Source organism: Leiobunum rupestre, chromosome 3 (genome assembly GCF_980474605.1).
Source record: "Leiobunum rupestre chromosome 3, qqLeiRupe1.1.hap1, whole genome shotgun sequence".
NCBI lineage: Eukaryota > Metazoa > Arthropoda > Arachnida > Opiliones > Sclerosomatidae > Leiobunum > Leiobunum rupestre.
The window spans coordinates 71,454,750-71,473,708 of NC_143386.1; the positions used below are offsets into that span (position 1 = coordinate 71,454,750).

The following is an 18,959-nucleotide window of genomic DNA, read 5'->3' on the forward strand; positions in this document are numbered from 1 at the left end:
ACGATTTTCGCAGATTAATAAAGTTTTAATAAAGGTATCCAAAAACCATTCAGTAACCGATAGAGTGCTTTGCAAATTAACAATGACTATGAGATGGGATTATTTACAGTCCGACTGTAGTAAAACTGCTATTTGTTTAAGTTAAATTCTTTATTTAGGGGTCGCCACCGAAATACGTTATGTTAGCTCGCTAAAGCAAAAACAACAAAAGCCACAGTTGGTTGAAGGGTCGGTCGCATATTTTAAGTTGAAAAAAAACAGATTACGATATCTCTAAATTAGTTAGCGCCGTCTGTTACCCATGACTCGCAGGTTAAAATATGAAAGGAAACCAAACGCATATTGTTAAGCCGACTGCGTAGCGGCGAGTTAGTGAAATTAGTACGAAAACGCTAAAGTTCTAACAATTTTAGAAAAAATTGCCAAATTAATTTCTTTATCGTCCCGAGAATATTCCGAGGATAACGGTTAAGTTATTTAAAACATTTCTGCAGACCGGTTCATGAACAACTGAATGTTTTGGTATCCCGTAGATTTTTCTCAATTAAAATTTAAAGTGTGCGTTTCAGGGATAACATTCAAACTGAGATATCATAAATTAATTGTGATTGTTTTTTGTAGAAAATTGCATCGCTTTTAATTTTATTATTTTTTTAAATCTTTTCAAACGTACGTATTCGATAAAATAATAAAAATAATTATATGGTATTTTTTCCTTATAAAAACTGAGCGTACAACAAAATGATTTGAACTTTGGACACATTAAGAGTGCAACTAAATATTCAGGCCAGTTGTATTTTTCCGAGTTTTTTTTTTAAACTTTGAACAAAATTAACTAAGCTATTTTCTCTTCAACAATATCTGTATAAAGGAAAAGTACGAGAATATGATAAAGATATTATTAAACAATTAGAAAAGCCAATAACAGCATGAGACAGCCGCACTCTATTAATTCTAACACAACGACCTTTTAAAATTATTTATAATTTGAATATTCAACTAAATTAATTACCTCTAAAAAGAAGGCCCATCCTGCTTCGTAAAAATTGAATAAATAGAGAAACATGTAGTCTCATTATTGAACATGACAAACTTGAAATCGCTTTAAGCTATACTCAGTTGCCGGTTAAGAAAGGCCAAATATCTAATGCATTTGGTGGAAGGATACTAGCATGAAATCCCGATAAATCGGCGGCGGGAATTTCGAATTTCGCCTATTTTCTGTTAAATTCCGAGAGGTTCATACGCGTGTTATATTAATCCCGGTTAGAATTGTCTACTGCGTAAATTTCAGAGTGATCAATAAATATTTAATGTAGATTATTTTTTAAGCTTCATTACAGTGAATTTTTAGTACTCTGCTCCTCAGCAAATTAAATCGCATGTTTATGTACGTCACCTGTTCGTTACTTACCCGGGACTAGCCAAACTTAATTTTGTAGTTAAGTATCACTTGTAGTTCTAAACATTAATGCCACTGTTTTTATATCTTATCTACGTTTATTAATTAATTTATACAACACGCGCTCGTATATTTTGAAATTCAAACGTAAACAGGTCAAATTCGAAATTTCCGCCGCTGATTTACTCAAAATTCGTGCTAGTGTCTTTCCACCAAATGTACTAGATATTTTGTCTTTCTTAACCGGCCACTGAGTAAAGTAGACCCAAATAAATTATGACTCTGATTAAAGTACTAAATAGGGTGAAAAGAATATAGATATAAATAAACTTATTGCTAGTTACGTGATATAGTCTGGAAGTCAAGGTATTTTAATCGGGATAACGCGTAACTTAAATAGTTAAACATATACCATATCAACAATATATATCATCGTCTTCTTATTTTCAATTTCTTATTTTACTTAGTTTAAACACTTTCAATTGTGCTTAAAACTATATTTTTATGACTCACAAGGTGACTACCCGAGGTGTTACACACCGATTTTGTTCAAACTCGGGATAATGGTAGACCTTCGTGTAACTTGAAAAACCTAAAGGGATTTTATTCAATTGGCAACGGTTTTGCCATGGCAACGAAAAATGTTTTTGACAACATAAAATGGAAATCTTTCCGTTGAAAATAGCATGGGATTTTGACCCTTAGAAAAATTTAAAAAAATTGAAAAAAAATTCAAATACCAAAATTATAAAAAATTTATAAAATTTGACCAAAAATATCAAAATTGATCACATTTTGATCAATTTGAACTAAATGAGTGAAAATGAAGCGATATGGCTAAAATTGGAAAAAAAGTGAGAAAAAAATAAAAAAAATACAAACATTGAAAAAATATTTCAAAATTGAAAAAAATATATAAATTTGAAAATGTTTTGATCAAAAACAGTAGTTTCGATCAAAATTCATAGCAATTGACGGAAATTTATAAGTTGTGTAAAATTTGATTAATGTATAGGTAAATAGCGATTTTTTGAAAAACAAAGTATTTATTTTGGTCAATTTTATCAAACTTGACCAAAATTGGAAAATTGAATTCTTTTCAAGTACATACCTTCCACCACTGTAATACGTTGGTTTTTGGTGGCTGGAGGTCATCCACGAAGAACTTCAATAGTTCGGTCCCGAGGAGCAATTTTGCTGCACGCTTTGGGTAAAACGCGTAAGTTATCGTGGAGTTAAGTTGAGACTCCATATATCGTCTGGTAGTATATCATCGTCTTAATAGATATAACTTGTGTTTTTTCGTAATTTGCTTGCATGCAATCCATTTTCAAAGTCGGGTCCAAAGCTAAATAATGAAAATAATATTATATTATACGTTACATATGCAGAGCTAAATAAAGCGAATTTGTTAACAGAAAGCACGTTCTAACTTAAGTTTTGAGGGAATGAACAGTGTACACATTGTATTACCCATATCAGCGTTGATAGTGGCGTTTCAAAATAACCGCTTTCATAAGAAACAAGAGTATAACGCTTTCTAGTCTCCAAAATCTCAACTTTTTTTAATGATAGTCTGTTGCGCCAATGACCACACAGTTCAATAAGTGGCAGAGAACGGCGAAGACGATTGACTCCTAAATTGAAATAATCGATTTTTTTTTCAGATTCATCAATCTAACATGGCAGCTAGGAGCAACAAACACAAGGAGAACGCAGCTAGCCTTTAAACACGCTAACGAAGGGTTGTTTACGAATTTCATTGGACGAGCGTCACGAGCCTTTACGATGAACGTTTTAGGGGCGGGGGAAGACAATTTCCGAATTTTCCTCTTCCGACGGCAGCAGGCGCTAAAGTGTCTAGCCAATGAAAAATGTACACTAGAAAATCCACGACTTTTGACGGGTTGCGTTCTCCTTGTGTGGGGTGTTGTGTTTGTTGCTCCTAGATGGCAGTAATTTCTCCAACGAAGGAATTGTTTAGGGTCATACTCTACTTACGCTCTTATTTTCAACTTTTTTATAACGAATACCGTAATGGAAATTATTGGGGACGAGCTGCATTTTACATTCCTCTTCCTTAGCACTAGCTTATGGGTCATTAGATATAGACATTCGGAAAAAAGTACAGAATTTCGGGATTTCATCTCGGATTTTGAAATAAAAAAACGTACGGGGTTTCGAATGAATTAGACCCCTCGACCTAGACCTTGAAAAATGTTACACACTAAATTAGTCCTTGAGAAAAGAGCCGAATATGGGCTTTTCGACGTACGAGTGTCTGCAGGAGACTGCTAAATGTGTACACCTATTTGACCACGCCAGTATAGAAAGTGTAACCGATATCAAATGTTTAACCGTTAATAGGCCCCTTTTGGCGTAACTTCAGTATTTGGACCCGCCTGCTGTAACAAACGACCCCCTGCCTTCATTGACGTTTGTTACATGGGAAATGCTTTTCGAAAATAGGCATGATTTGTCGTTTTCAATAATATATGAGTTAAAAAACGCTTGAGAATGGTTGAAAACGGGGCTCCCTCAAGTTACAAGGGCCTCGGTAATTTTTACCGTTTTACCTTTCCTAGTCGGGCCTGCGTGTAGTTTCGTTTTAGGCCCTATAAATTATCTCTGGAGGACCTCAACGAGACATAATCTTAACAAAGAGGCCTGACTTAGGAGCTCTAACAGCGTGGCTTCACTCTAGTGTCCGCTGGGAAAAGGGAAATGTGCCCGCAGAAGGTAACCACTTGCACGCCCGCGATTGCGTATCTGTCGTTACGCGACTACGACCATAGTTTCATTTAATGATTATGCCAACACGAATGTAAACAATGCCTTTTTACAAATATATACGAAAATACTTTATTTAATCAAGCGATTCAGGTTGAAGATTTCTCTACGTACGTGTACTATTTGATTTCTACCCAAATATTCAAAGTTTTAAATAACGCTTGTATAGTATTTTTTTCAGTTTTGGACAGTTTTTACATGTTTACCCATATTAAAAATAATATCATTATGGAATATCGAGGAATATTGTGGGCCAATTATAAAAATTAAAATTCACCTTTTCTGGTTTTTTTTTGGAAAAATGAAATTTCGCCACTATGAATATTGACAACTTCTAGTATTTTTAAATTTAAATTGGTCCTCTAAAGAAATTGACCACTTCTAGTACTTTTTAGGCCAATTTTTAAAATGAAATTTGTGCACTATGAAAATTGTCCAATTCTAATATTTCTGTTAAAAATTGGCCCACAATTAAAACTGAAATAGGTGACATTTTGAAATATTTTAAAAGGGGTAATTTATTATGAAACCAATTATTCTGTAATAAGATGATTTTAATTTAACATTTTTTCTTCACCAAAGCATCAACATTCTTATTCTGGATTTATTTGCGATTGTTATGTTAATGAGTCTTGTTCTTAATAACACTACCCATAATAATATATTTCCATTCAATATAAATTGTTTAACCAGTTAAGGACGATAAAATTATTGACTTCTTCATAATTGAGATTCAATAATACGTGATAATTATTATTACTAAGGTAGACATTAAGAAAGAAAATCAAGTACTTTTTGTTTTATTTCTAATTTTAATCATATTTGAAGTAACGTTATTTTTATCTATGTCACTTAGTACTAAAAATATCTTTCTGATATCGAAAGTCATATTTTCAAAAATTGGCTGGTTGTCAATTTATACAGTGGCTCAAAATATCCAAAGTGATAAAATTTTAATGTTCAAAATTAATAAAACAAATTAGTAAATTAATTTAAAAAAATTGTTTCTTTACTCATGATTGGATACATGATTTTATAGTAAAAAGAAAAATGTCTAAACGGCCTCCTTATAAAGATGAAGCTGATGTAAGTGTTAGGCAAAAAAAGAGGGATTAGAGCTGTATGAAGACATTCTAGAAGACAAAAGCTTCAGACTAAAATTGTATTATAGATCTTTACACTTTATTGACACCACTAAACGCATTTTCTTAAACTAGGTTTCACATCTTGGTTATATGGGTAGCAATTCCCTAGGAGATACTGTCAGATGAATTTGAAATTAAACTTATCACCATAAGCTAATTCTCGGGATAAACTGGAGTGGAAAAAAGGGTCTCATAGATTTTTCTAACCTCAAACTGAAAAATTTTATCATTGGTAAATTTAAGTCAAAGTTATATTTGTGTATAACTCGGTTTTCAACAATTTTTCTCATATGGTACAGATACGTCAAGTGAATTAATTTCAGAATACGACGAGATGATATTGAAGTAGTTATGAAAGTGTGGTTGAAACACAGAACAGACCGTGCTGGTGGAAGAAATAAAATAATGCTCAACAGTCTTCGAATGAGTTCAGACAAGAATCGTACACAGAAAGAAAATAACGACGACAGTGAATTGGATGATTTGGAAATGGATTAGTAGTTTTTGATAGAAATAATTTGTTTTGATTGTCATTGAAAATTTTATAAAATACGCGAAAAAGTAGATAAGTCCATAATTAAAAGGGATAATATAGCTAAATCCTAAACAAATTTGAAGAAATTTAAAAACTTACTAATAACTCGTACCGATAGGTCTTCGAGCAACGCGAAACTCGGATCAAATAGATCTTCGAGTAATAAACTAAATTAAAAATAAATAAAATAGCCAGAAATTCCAACGGTAGACCGGTTTCGTTCTATTTGGAACTCATCAGTACCGTGCGGGAAATCTGGCTGGCGACTATCAAATCGAAAAGAGAAACTAAGCCTAAACATTAAAAATTTCAAAACGCGTTGCATATAGCAACGGAAAGCCGAAAAGGGGGGAGAGTGGTGGAGAATAGTATAAACGATAAAAATTTTATAACGAGTTTTTGTCTTTCACTAGAATAATTAAAAAAGTGACTATTTTCATAATATTAAGTTGTAATACGTATGCGTCCCAAATCCTTTTTCAATATTGTTTGACGAAATGTGTTTTTTAAAGGTTACAATTAAATAAGGGTTTATCATTCTGATTTCAGTTAAACAAGAACCTTCAGCTATATCAATGTGCCTTACTTAGATCATTGTACAAATATTCATTAAAGTGGCTTTTCTAGCAAAACCGACCGAGTAGTTGCGGAATTAGTTGGTGATATTTCAAAGATGATCAATTTTAATTATCATGTAGAATGAAATTATAAAGTAAGACAATTTGAATTTAGTAATTTTGGCATAAACGATCAATAAAAAATGTATAGAATATTGAAACATATGTTTTAAATAAAGCAGTTCTTGACTAACCAATAAACTGTCATCTTTTTTTTAAATGTATTAGTTACTTAGGTAAATAGGTGTCATTTCCATGTCTCACAACACTTAATTCTTAAAACGTACGATATAGCAGACGATAATTTCATTTCGTTAGCTCACGTTAGAGGCGGGTATCGTTACCCAGCGTCCCTTGAGAGTGTTCTCTTCTTTTGAGGGGGTGGAATTTTCAACAAGAAAGAAACTTACCCCCACGTTTTTGTAAGGCATTTGCGCTTCCAGAACTTCAAGTTCTGTAGTAACTTCTCCTTATATAATTCTGCAGGCATATTTAACGCGGCATTTCGGAAACGGATAGGACCATCTCTCTAATTTGAATCACCCAGAAATCGATTTATTTTTGACTAGGTAAACGCTAATTTTCATTTTGTCTCGGATATTTTTTCACCCAGAAACCATTGAGAATATTACTTAATCATTTTCGTTTAAGTTAAGGCAAATTTATTCGATAATTTGCGTTTTGACCTTTAAAGTGATTTTTTTAGCAACACGAATAGCGTAATCGTGCTAATCTATTTTTCTAGTGTTTATCGTACTTTGTTTCACCAAGAAATCACTGAAATATCTTCTGTTACAATTATTTATTACTTAAGGGGCTGAAGGGTGCAATTAACGGTGTGCTTTACCAGGCCAGCATGTTCTGGCACTTGTAAACCGCAGGTGGTTTGCGCAGAGGTAAATAAATGTTACACTTGGTGATACCTCACCTCTAACTTTAGTTACGTAAGGGCTGTTAACTTTGGTCAAGCTAACAGGGGTGGTCCTTTTCAACGCCGACGCTCTGGTGGGGCTGGTTACTAGCTGTGTAGCGGGTTACCGTATGAGGTGCTGCAATCCTGGATAATGTAGTGTGCCCTCATTTGATCATTGCTGTACCGGGCGTTGACTTACGGCCCCTTGTGCGTTGGGTGAGAGTTACGACATCCGTTTAAATCTCGTACACTCCAGAGAGAGAGAGAAAAAAGGATTTTATAAATCTTGAAATCAACTTAAAAATCGTGAAATTTTAAATTTTAAAAATAATTTTGAAACAGCATTAAAATCTAGAAATCAACACGAAAATCGCACTCTAAAATTAGTTTATGATTCCGGAAGTCACTTTAAGATTCAAAATTTCGTAAGGAAAATTTACCAGTTGGCGTTAGCCGTTTGTAGTTGGTGGTAATTAAATTAAACTTAGTCTCACGGGTGTGTGTGAAGTGAACGGAAGTGGCCCTATCATTTTAAATGGGATCTCCAACAGCCTAAGGCCGTTAATAGAAAGTCCAACCGTGTACTACTAGTACGGGTTTTATATGACTGATTTTCCAGGTGTATATAAATTTTGGGGTAATTTTTCATCAATAGCTTGAATGTACTGATGGGAAGATCAAACATTAATAGGATATTTTAGGCTTGGTTAAATTATAATTTTTGTTCAATTTTATAAATTAAATAGATTGCATAAGTTACTAGCCCGGGATAAAATCTGTTTGTGTTAAATATGTAACAAATCTCAAAGAAATTGTTTGAGATTTGTTCATAGATTTCTTATAGCGTGACTTCCCACGGCAAATAATTACTCCAGTATTTTCATTCAACCTTCATCATGAAACACTGATTTCAGCTTTACATGATATTTCATAAATATCGATTACGTGACTATTGAAAAATATCGCTAATAATAAGAAAATACAATAAACAGTTTTTCCAAGCTTTTCTAAGAAAGATATGCTTAAAAAAATGCGATTAGTTTTTAAGCTGAACTATTATTATAAGAAAACGATTGGAGATGAATATTTGTATTTCTACAACGTAGATTTTATTGTTTTTTAACTGCCGCAATTCTCGGATACACAAAGTTTAAGAAGTGACACTGATATTCGTTAATTTTCCCGTGAGCTCTCTTCGTTTTACAGTCAATGTCAAGTCGCTCTCGCTTAGGCAAACTGTATCTTGGCCATGTTAAACCACCTGATCGTCCATTTGGATCACTGCAAAAATGTATCAAATGTTTTTGTAAAACAACAGTCATATACAAAAAAACTCGATAAATAAGTAACTAAATTTTTATCTGCTAAGACAACCATAATTTATACCCTCCCCAAAAATAACTAAATAAAAATTGTGGAAAACATGACTTTAATAATTTTATTTTACCACCGCGGCTGACGTGAGCGAATCATTGGTTTCTTTTAAATGCCTAGAATTATGTGGTTTCAGCTTTAATTTTTTAAACACAATATTCAAGAACATTTTATTATTATACAATAATTGAACTGGAAATATCAATATCCCATTTGATATCTCGAACAGCGAAATTAAATCGGACATTTAAGCGTGTAATCATAAACTTATGGCATGTTTAGTAATTAAAACCGTTAAATTTTCAACGACCGATACTTCGTTTATTTCTAAAAACCTTATAAACACATTTTTTAAGCGTGTATTATTAAAGAAATCATGTATGGTGGGAAGTACCTTTCACCTAAGACACTGACGGGTGTATTGTAAGTTTGTGGAAATAGAGAATACTTACCCATAGTTTGCAAAGTTACTCCAATAATCCATCATTTGTCGAGATAACCTGATTTCTTCTTCCTCTTTTAAACTCTTTGAGCCTGTTATAAAGAGCATTTCTACCTCATAATTTGAATCAACCCAATCGTCATTTGGTTGTGAGTACGTAAATTGATAGAAATAAGTTTTTACTCCAGCTGCTGATAAAGAATCGGCGAAAGGGATGGCCTGGCAAACGAAACGATTATCATTTGCAAATCGAACCGTCGCTCTTTCCTCGACGTTTTCCGTAAACTCCTCGCAATGATCTTTGTAATAATATTTCAGTGCCTTTAAAACATTCCTATTAACATCGAGGCCAAGCTCCCGTTTAGTAAAGTCATGAAAGATATCTTTTGAACTTGTTTTGTGTGTTTGCTTAAAAGCGTAGACTAAAGCTCCCGCACTGTAGGAATTAACTCCAATAATGCATTTCTTATTTCTTAGATTAGTAATGTTAGCCGTGATAAAACTGAAATCCGAAAAGACGAGCTTGTTGTCTCGAACAGGAACGTGAAATATCGTAACCGAATCTGCCATTTTGGCCGATTCCAACGCGAGAGTGGATGATTTAGTTTTAATTAAACAAGCCAAAATTTTTTTGTTGTTCCTAACTTTCCGCATCCTACAGCGTTAGCTAACTTCATTGACTTTTCCTTTGCTGATTTTGGGCTATCGGAAGCCCAACCGCTGTTTCCAACTCCGCTTTGCAGAATCGCTTTATCAAATAGCTGATTTGACAAATCGCTGCACAAATGAAATGAAATTGCAGCGGCACCACTTCCATCACCAAAAAGGGTGACTTTCTTGGGATCGCCACCGAATAGGGCTATGTTATCTCGAACCCATTTAAGGGCCATTTGTTGATCCATGAGACCAACGTTTCCCGGGTAATCTTTAGTTTCAAGATAAAGAAAACCAAGCGCGTTTAATCTGTAGTTTAGAGACACAACGATGACACTTTTCCAAGCGCTTAAAGTAGCAAATTCCCACCTCGTCGCACTTCCCATTGAAAAAGCGCCTCCGTGGATAAACACCATCACGGGTGCTTTTTTCGGTTCGTTATTGCTAGCCCAAACATTTAAGTAAAGACAGTCTTCCGACATCTTTCCAATATTTTCATAAGTTACAGCGATACCCAGATTTTTAGCAGGAATATGCTGCACGCAACTGTTTGCCCAGTCTAACGTCTTTAGTTTGCCTAACCAATTCTGAGGTTTAATCGGTGGTTTGAATCGCAAATTCTCGACTGGTGGTTTAGCGTACGGTATTCCTTTGAAAACTCTCACTGACGTTGCTTCAGTTTTTCCCGGGCCGACTGAAACGTCAACTGTAACTATTTTACCCTGAATCACGCCGTTTAATATTTTGACAGAAACTCCATTATTTTCTTCGCAAGGTTCAGGCTCTGATGAAGATTCCACATTTTGAGCTACATAGACGAACATAATAATTGCTACGATAGTAAGCGATTTCATTATGACCCTTTCTGATTGAAAGTATTTATTCTGACGTGTTTTCACAAACCAATTTCAGAAGATATACTAAGGTACTGGTACAATGCTTACATAATTTATGCTTACACGTAAAAAAACATTTCTTCGTTCAAAGAGATTTTGATTAATTATGTATGCAATTTATTTCCCAATAATAAGTTCAATGTCGAAAGTACTTTGAAATCAAACTTTTTTCATAACACAGTGGATGATTATAATATTTAGCTTTAAATATAACACTAGAGATCTTGACTTGGACAATAAGTACCAAATCTGTAACAACAGGGTTAATTATCTCATCTTAACGAGAGTTTGAGCCACCATGGATTAGCTCAAAAATCATTCTTTATCTTCACTTTTATCATCAAAGTATTATGGACCTGTTAAACAGTCGATTCAAATAGGAACTGTGTAGGTATTATAAAAAAATGCCCACCGCGTTGAAACTAAATGATGTTTTTGATGGTCGCATAAAAGACTAGTAAATTGTTGTAAGCTATTTTACGTCTCGTATCAGCTCGAATGATATTAGGTAAAATGTTACTAAAGGGGGTGAAGAAATTAGGAACGATTTCTTTAGCTGATTTTCTTTTAAAAAAATGAATGTCGATGATTTCCTCACCAGGGGTGGAAGTAGGGGTAGTAGCTCCACCTGGTATGAGGATATGGGTACGAAACTCGCAATTAAAAAAATCCGAAAGATACAGACTTTTCAATGTGGTTTTTTTTATGTATTAAACATTAAATGAAAAGAGACCTATTCTCTTCACTTCTATTGGACATTAGGTTAAAATTTTTAGTTTTTTTTCTAAAATCTGAAAGTAATATATTATCATGTAAAACCTTGTTTCAAATGGACGTTTGTTCATGGCTCGATGAAAACTCAGCTTCACACGGTAACAACCCACAACCATTTGGTAACGTTCGACTATTTGAAAAAAAAATTCTTATCCCTCCATATTTGTAATTCCCACAGATCACTCACAAGTGCCGGTTAACCACTAACTATTTTGAAATTAGACTAACTGAGATAATTGTTCTATCTTAAAATGTCATAAATAAAATTATTTGGATAAGGATTTATTTTATAGGCAACAATTTTATAGGGCCACTGTTTAAGTTTGATTTCACAAATGATTCTGAAAAATAAAACCATTATCAGCACTTTATGTTATAAAAAATATGTTCCTTATAATAGGATAAAAATTTAAAACTCAACTTGGATCGATGTTTCGCTCTCCTAAGCCGAAATTGGACGTCTCGCTACAATATACGCTAGTAATAAATAATTTACCTCGTTATATTTTAAAACATAGACGTGCGCTGCCTTTTAAGTTAGGTTTTGCAAACCGTATAATATCGTGTCTCCCTTATTCGTATTAACATACTTTTTATAACCCCATTCGATTTTTGGAGCAATAATGGTCTCGAATGTTACGGGATTTCAGGATGACGTGTTTGACCGCGAAATAACCGTTACATGTTTCGTGGAAACAACTGTATTTAACAGTTTTGAACCATAACATGTCATTTAGCCATTTCAGTGATGGACATGGTATGTAGGGAATAGAGCGCTTGACTAAAATAGCATTTGTTAAAATAGCGTTTTCAAACGCGCGTTTTTCAAAACAGCATTTTGTTGCAACGGCGCTTTGTTAAAACAGCGGTTGTTGAAATAGCGTTTCTCAATACCGCGGTTTGTCGAAAGAGCGTTTTGTTTAGTCAGCGTTTTTTGGTTAAGTGTTTCTTAGTAGAGCGGTTTGTCAAAACAGCTTTTTCCATAAACAGCGTTTTTGAATATAGCGTTTCTCAAATAAGCGATTTTGAAACAGCGGTTTCTTAAAATTTATATGAATTGACGATGGAAAATGTATAACATACATATGAACTTCAGGGGTTAGGTTAGGTTAGGTAAGTTTGCAATAGTAACTATCGGCAGAAACCATTAGGTAATGAAATTTGCCGAAATTCCAGAAAAATATGTATTACAATAGGCCTATATTATTAGTGCTATAGAAAGCAGCGCCGTTTTGGGAAACGATGTTTCGACAAAATACGGTTTTGAGAACCGCCGCTATGACAAAGCGCCGTTTGAACAATTTGTTGTTTTGGGAAGCGCTGTATAAAGAAACACTGTTATGACAAAGCGCTATTTTGACAAAACGCTGATTTGAAAAACGCTGTTTTGGAAAGTGCTGATTAAACAAATGCTGTTTAGGAAATTGCTGTAGTCCCTACAAATCGAAGGACATAGAATAACGAAGCGGTCAACGTAATAAGGTCGTCTACTCTCAGATGTTACGTTTACCACAAAGCGTCGAAAGCAGTTGCTGAGCCTAAGAAGCGTTTTGATTATCACTTTAATTTGAAAAATTTTACTTATATATTGGGCGTTCTCTTGACGTATTTCTAAATCCACTTCAGCATCAGTGACAAAAGACCCAAAAGTCAACCAGATTAGTCGTTCTATTCGGTCTAGGGGCTATTTTGTCTTGGCGACATTTTCTCTCGCCCCCCTAGTCGTGCATAGAGATTCGTTCTTAAACGTCACACTCGAAAAAATTTAATTTTGATGGCGTCTTCTTTAGCCCCTCTCCTACACACTCTTTTCAGGAGCTTATCACTTCTAATTTTTGGTACACCGATAATGTAATCAGTGATTACATAAAGCATTACAGTTATTATTATAATTACGAGAGTGATTACTGTCACGCAGGGGGGCCCGGGTTCAAATCCCACCCGACGCTTTCGCAATTTAATAATGAGAAGTATACCGTGAGCATTTGGTGGAAACCCTGCCGTTAAGATGCTAAGACGTTTTACCTAGGAATATAATACTGCGCACCTGGAACAGAAATTTGTATTCCCCTATCACGGATTCGCTGTTTTAGCTTTGGCAACGCGAGAGCTATACAATTTCGGACATACGAGCGTAGCGCCATCGTAAAAATAGGCGGAATTTTTTGTCTCTATAAATTTTGCCTACCTTTCATTCTAGTCACAACGATTTTATGTACAAGTTGAAACACGAATATTCTACCTGGATTCTACAAAACTAATTTCCGAGATGTATATTTAATTTGAAGACAAAATAAATAAATCTTTAACACGATTTTAAAACCGGCACGCATTTCTAACCAAGTCCCAGCGAACACGCGGACGAAATTTTGACTATGGTGTGCGCAAGGTGTCCCTAGTATATTATGTCCGAATTCCCCACATTGCCAGGCCTATGAATCCCATATTTCCCCTCCAGTATTTCGATCCTCCTAGGTTTAACCTAACCATCAGCTCTCGGTTCGTCCCAAAAGTGAATAACTAGTAGCAGACGAAGAGTATAAATACGCTAACCTCAACATTCGCCATAACACAAAAGCTACACGCACTAACCGGCAGAGAGGCACGGTGATTGTAAAACCTCTCCTTGGGAGGATAAGTTCCTCGGAGAGGTAATAAATTAGATCTATAATGATTAAAGGGGCTGGCAACCTACGATGCATATTTGAATTCATCGGTGCGATAATTATGCTTATCATTCAATAGGCGTAGCTTCGCCGTCTACTTCGGATTCCTACTATTACCCTGACAAACGACTATAGGTTTCTAGTTATGCGACGTGTCTCGTTGCGAGTTTACCTCGAATTTTATTGCATGTATGGGCGCTTGAGAGAAAATAAGCACAATGGACGGATATTCGCGTTATTAGCCACACAGCTTTCTTCTCCGTCAAACTCGGCCAGCCTTAGTTGAAAATCTTCACTCGAAAACGAAATCTCCTTCACGGGGAAGAGATCAGTTATTCACGTCGAAAATATTCTGATTATCTGATTACGGGTAAGACGAAAATATTACAATGTGGTTACAGGGAGTACAATGTGATTACAGCGACTACGTAATGGTTACGCTTACCACAAATTGAGAACAAAGTGATAACGTAATAATATTAGAAATTTTGTACACCTACTACAGGAAATGCTTAGCCCCTCGGACCAAATCTCAATTATCTCAGTGGAAAATATAACGATCTGGCACACTTTTGGGTCTTATGTTGCTTTTGTCTTCACAGTCTTAGACGAGGGTCCAGGCACTATGCTTTAGGTCATCCAAATAACCATGTTTATGCAATTAAGAATTTGATCACGATTAAATCCTTTCAATTTTAATCTCTTTTGCATTAACTTAAACATGATTTTTGAGGTTGTCTTAGTAATTACAAGAACATATGGATTGTAATCCTTAAGGTTCACCTTTACCAACTTATTTTTTTTCTTGTTTGTTTACTTTTTATCGTACCCCCCCCCCCCGCACTCTGACTGCTCATTTAGACGCCCTCGAGGAGTACTCTCTATCTGGTATATATTGTATTAATTTAGCTAATTGTGCTAGTTATTCTTGTTCATTCCTAACGTTCAAGATTCCAAAGGTGTTACAAAGCTAAGATCTAGTACCTTATAATCATTCCCCGCCAGTTATATTTAATTAAGATTAACCTTAACTTTAAAACCTAAATAACTTTTGAATACTACATACCAAATAAATATAGTTTATGCAGATAAAAGAATTCGATTTACCCTCCCTTTAAAATATAAAATTAAGTTAATTTTTGATACAATGTTCGTATAATAAATTACAAACACAATCCCTGCCTTCCGCATCGCTACTCTCGCACTATGAGCGAATTAAAAGTATTTTCCGATGTGTCATTTAGCCGTGAAACAATACACCTTTCCCTTTTTCCCAGGCCAGAGTCGCCCAAATACTTTCCAGACGTGACCCGCACTCTTCCCTCAGCTCGTAGCGGTCCCATGGGACCCTTGTCAGATTTTCTTACTAAAGCCCTACTACCAGGTAAGAGACTCCAACAAAAAGCGCAATTTTAAACTCTACAAGGTCAATTCCGCCCCATAATTCTCAGAACAAAACCAGACGACGGAGCCCAAAAGAGAGAAGTTTATGAGTTTGCTGACCATATAAAGACAGGTTAATACAAGCCCCCTCGGGTCCTCGCGGTCGAGAGCTCATTCCGTTTCATATATTCCTACTGTTAGGAGTACCGCATTTCTCTCGTTCGTTTATCCCCTCACCACTTATCATTTAAAATTAGTGGCGTTTATTATTTTAAGAATTTAAGTGTCACCAGTTTAATTGTAGTCTTTTTCATTTAGTGTCAGTGTTTATATTGTTTTTAAAGGCTGCATGAAGCAAATGGAAAAGATAACATTGGGCTGTGGTTGGGTCATCTTCTTTTTCTGGGCGGTATCGCCTACTTAGCATTTCGTGGGCACTCTTTTGTCTGACATTGAGACTATACAGATCTAAACTTTATTTGAATAATTATTGATAGTAATTTCAAAAGTGAAAGACAATACCATACCATTCAGCTCAATATTACGGAAAACCCAATGGGATTGCACCATGGGCGGACTGGCCGGGTGGGCAAAATCTCACGGGGCCGCGCCAAAAATTAACTAAGGGGAACTCAATTGTTCTGGGTAAATGTCTAGCAGCCGCCAGTCTAGAACTAAGCCTATGGGGAAACTTTTTACGGGCTGCAATAAAAAAAGATAAATCTCTAATAGATTACCAACTGTCCAATTTTAAAAAATAATTATTGACGTGTAGCTCGTTAGTTTAGTTTAATAACCGATTTACTTTAAATTCTTCGTTTGTTCGTTTTTACTCATTCTCACTTCAAACCATCCATGGACTAAGCGTGAAATATAAACCATTAATAGTTTTTACCTCTCCGAGGGGACAAAGTCCCCTAGGAGGATTTTTACAACCATCGTGTCTGTGTGTGTGTGTGTCTGTCTGTCTGTGCGAACGCGTTACCGGGGGCAAAGTCCAATAGTCGTCAAATCGTTGTTAAAGGTTGGCAAAACCACCGTCTGACGGTGAGCGTTAACGGGTAAAGTTTCGGTTGCGTAGGGTGCGGTTTATTCGTTTTTTTCGTTGACGCTCGCCGTCGTTGCGGTTTCGGCTCAGTTGTAATGAGAATTTGTTGCAATGTTTATGTGTAGTGTGTAGTGTAGGAATGTTGAGTTTGTTTGTTATTGCGGTTGTGAGTGTTGAGTTTGTGTAATGGCGGTTGTGAGTGTCGAATTTGCATATGCGTCTTTGCTCTCCAACTTCTTCTTATTGACTTTCTGGGACGGACCGAGTGCTGAGGGTTACGATAAACGTCTCAACGTCCAAATGGCAGGGTTTCCACCAATTGTTTACGGTATTCTTCTTAGTAACAATTTGCGATCGCATCAGGCGGGATTGGAACCAGAGACCTCCTGTTTGACAGGCGGACGTTCTACCACAGAACCACCGACACTTATTACACTTAATCGAAAATTAGACCCTCAGCTTTATCGGAAGCGTTTATTACAAATTAACAGAGTATTAAATTTTGGTTGTTACTAAATAGAACGAAATTTCGTGTTCCATTTAAATTATTGCATCGAAGTAATTCTAATGTAGCGTATTCTCTGTTGATTAAAAACGAAAGCGCCGCCCAGGTTTCGAACCCGAGCCCTCCTGCGTGACAGGCGATTGTTCTACCACAGAACCACCGATACATGTTACTCTTCTTTGAAAATTATAAACTCAGCTTCTCGGAAGAGTATATTAATGGTTTTTAAAGTCTACATTTTTTACGTATGAAATTTTAAAGGTGAATCTTGTTTCGGATACGCTTTTTTGTTGTGTTTTTTAACTGATCCCGATTACGTTCTTTTTTGTCTAATCTTTGGTATTGTTGGTTTTTTCTGTCTTATATTTGTATCTACTATTTTTTAAGTTTATTTCCTTTTTCCCGCAAAATCGTCCAGTCTTAGAGGAACCTTTCAGAGCATAAGTCATGCCCAAAAGCTTATCCGGTTTCATTATAATAACGTGAAAAATCGTACTTGTGAATGGTAAGGTGTTGCGCTTCTTGATATTATATTTTATATTGCTTGATTTCTAAATATTTGAACTAATTTATTGCTTGACTGCGTTATAATATTTTTCTATGAATTATTTTGATTCTGAAGTCTGATTGCATGACTGCGTTATAATATTTTTCTATGAGTTTTGTTTCTGAAGTCTGATTGATTGGGTTGTTATTGTGTATTTTTATTCGTTATTTTTATTTTTTGATACTCTAATATTTTAAACTGCGTATTTCGTATGTGCTAGATGTGGAGGGTATCTTTACGTTTTATTAGGATCAGTTTTTTTAATTTTAAATATCTTTCGTTTTTTAAGTCGTATATTTTTATCGAGTTGTATACATCGTGCGCTTACACTTATGTTGGTCTGGTTTTAAACTGGGTCGTCATTACTTCGTTATTTATTTTAAACGTTTTCTCGACTGATTAAGATGTTTAATTTGAAATAAAATAAGCGTTAAAGATGCGGCAAGTATTTCGTAAGCGAGAAAAATACAAATACCATCTGTAGATATTTCTTTCATTAAAATTGGCTTCGTATTATATTTAACTGATAAACTTGTACCGTAAATAGGGTTAAATTCAATTGTGCATTGTTTTAGTACGTCTAACTCGCTGTTGTAACTACTTAATTTATAATATTCTGAATAAATTATACTCGGTTGTTTCGTCTCAATTATTTTAATTATAATTAAAATTTTATACCGGGCGGGATTGAACCGGGATTACGTTTTTAGTAAATAACTCGGAATTGAGGAGATATATCTTTAAAAGTCGTCTCGAAAAATTAATACCGCTAGGGACAATTCTTCCGAGGAGAGGTATATTTTGGCTTACCAACTTGTTAATATTAATTAGACCATACTACAGCCCTAACTACGTATTTATTATCTCTGTGTGTATCATAATCGTGAGTTATACAACACCGTAAATTCTATACTTATACCCAAAGTAGCCTCTCGTTTCATCCAAGGGTGGCTGAATCGCGAATCTCGTTTCACCGAAATTTTGTGTCTCTCATTTCAATTACATAATTTTACTAATTTTATAATATAAATTAAGAACACATTTTTAAAACTTTAAACTTATATTTTTTCATAAACTAATGAAAAAACAGGAACTTATCACAAAGGTTATAAAAAATGAAATCTGTCTTGAAATATTTTAATAATTAATTCATTACTTTATCTTATTTTAAATTTGTTTCATCTTTTTAACCTTTTTTCTAATATTATCATCACATTCTTTAGATTTAGAAATTGGCTTAATACTGTTCAAATATTTCATTTTAATAC

At 34.8% G+C, this 18,959-nt stretch overlaps 1 protein-coding gene and 1 pseudogene across 1 annotated transcript; both read right to left on the minus strand.

Moving 5' to 3' along the window:
- Positions 1–8,511: 8,511 nt before the first annotated feature.
- On the minus strand, positions 8,512–9,788 carry LOC149954531 (cholinesterase-like). The gene is made up of 2 exons (XM_090169946.1): positions 9,229–9,788; positions 8,512–8,683 (listed from the first exon to the last, which is right to left on the minus strand). The coding sequence occupies exons 1-2, from the start codon at positions 9,786–9,788 to the stop codon at positions 8,512–8,514; spliced, it is 732 nt and encodes a 243-aa protein (XP_090026072.1).
- Positions 9,789–9,829: 41 nt separating this feature from the next.
- Positions 9,830–10,726, minus strand: LOC149954532 (acetylcholinesterase pseudogene; annotated as a pseudogene).
- Between the last annotated feature and the right edge of the window lie 8,233 nt (positions 10,727–18,959).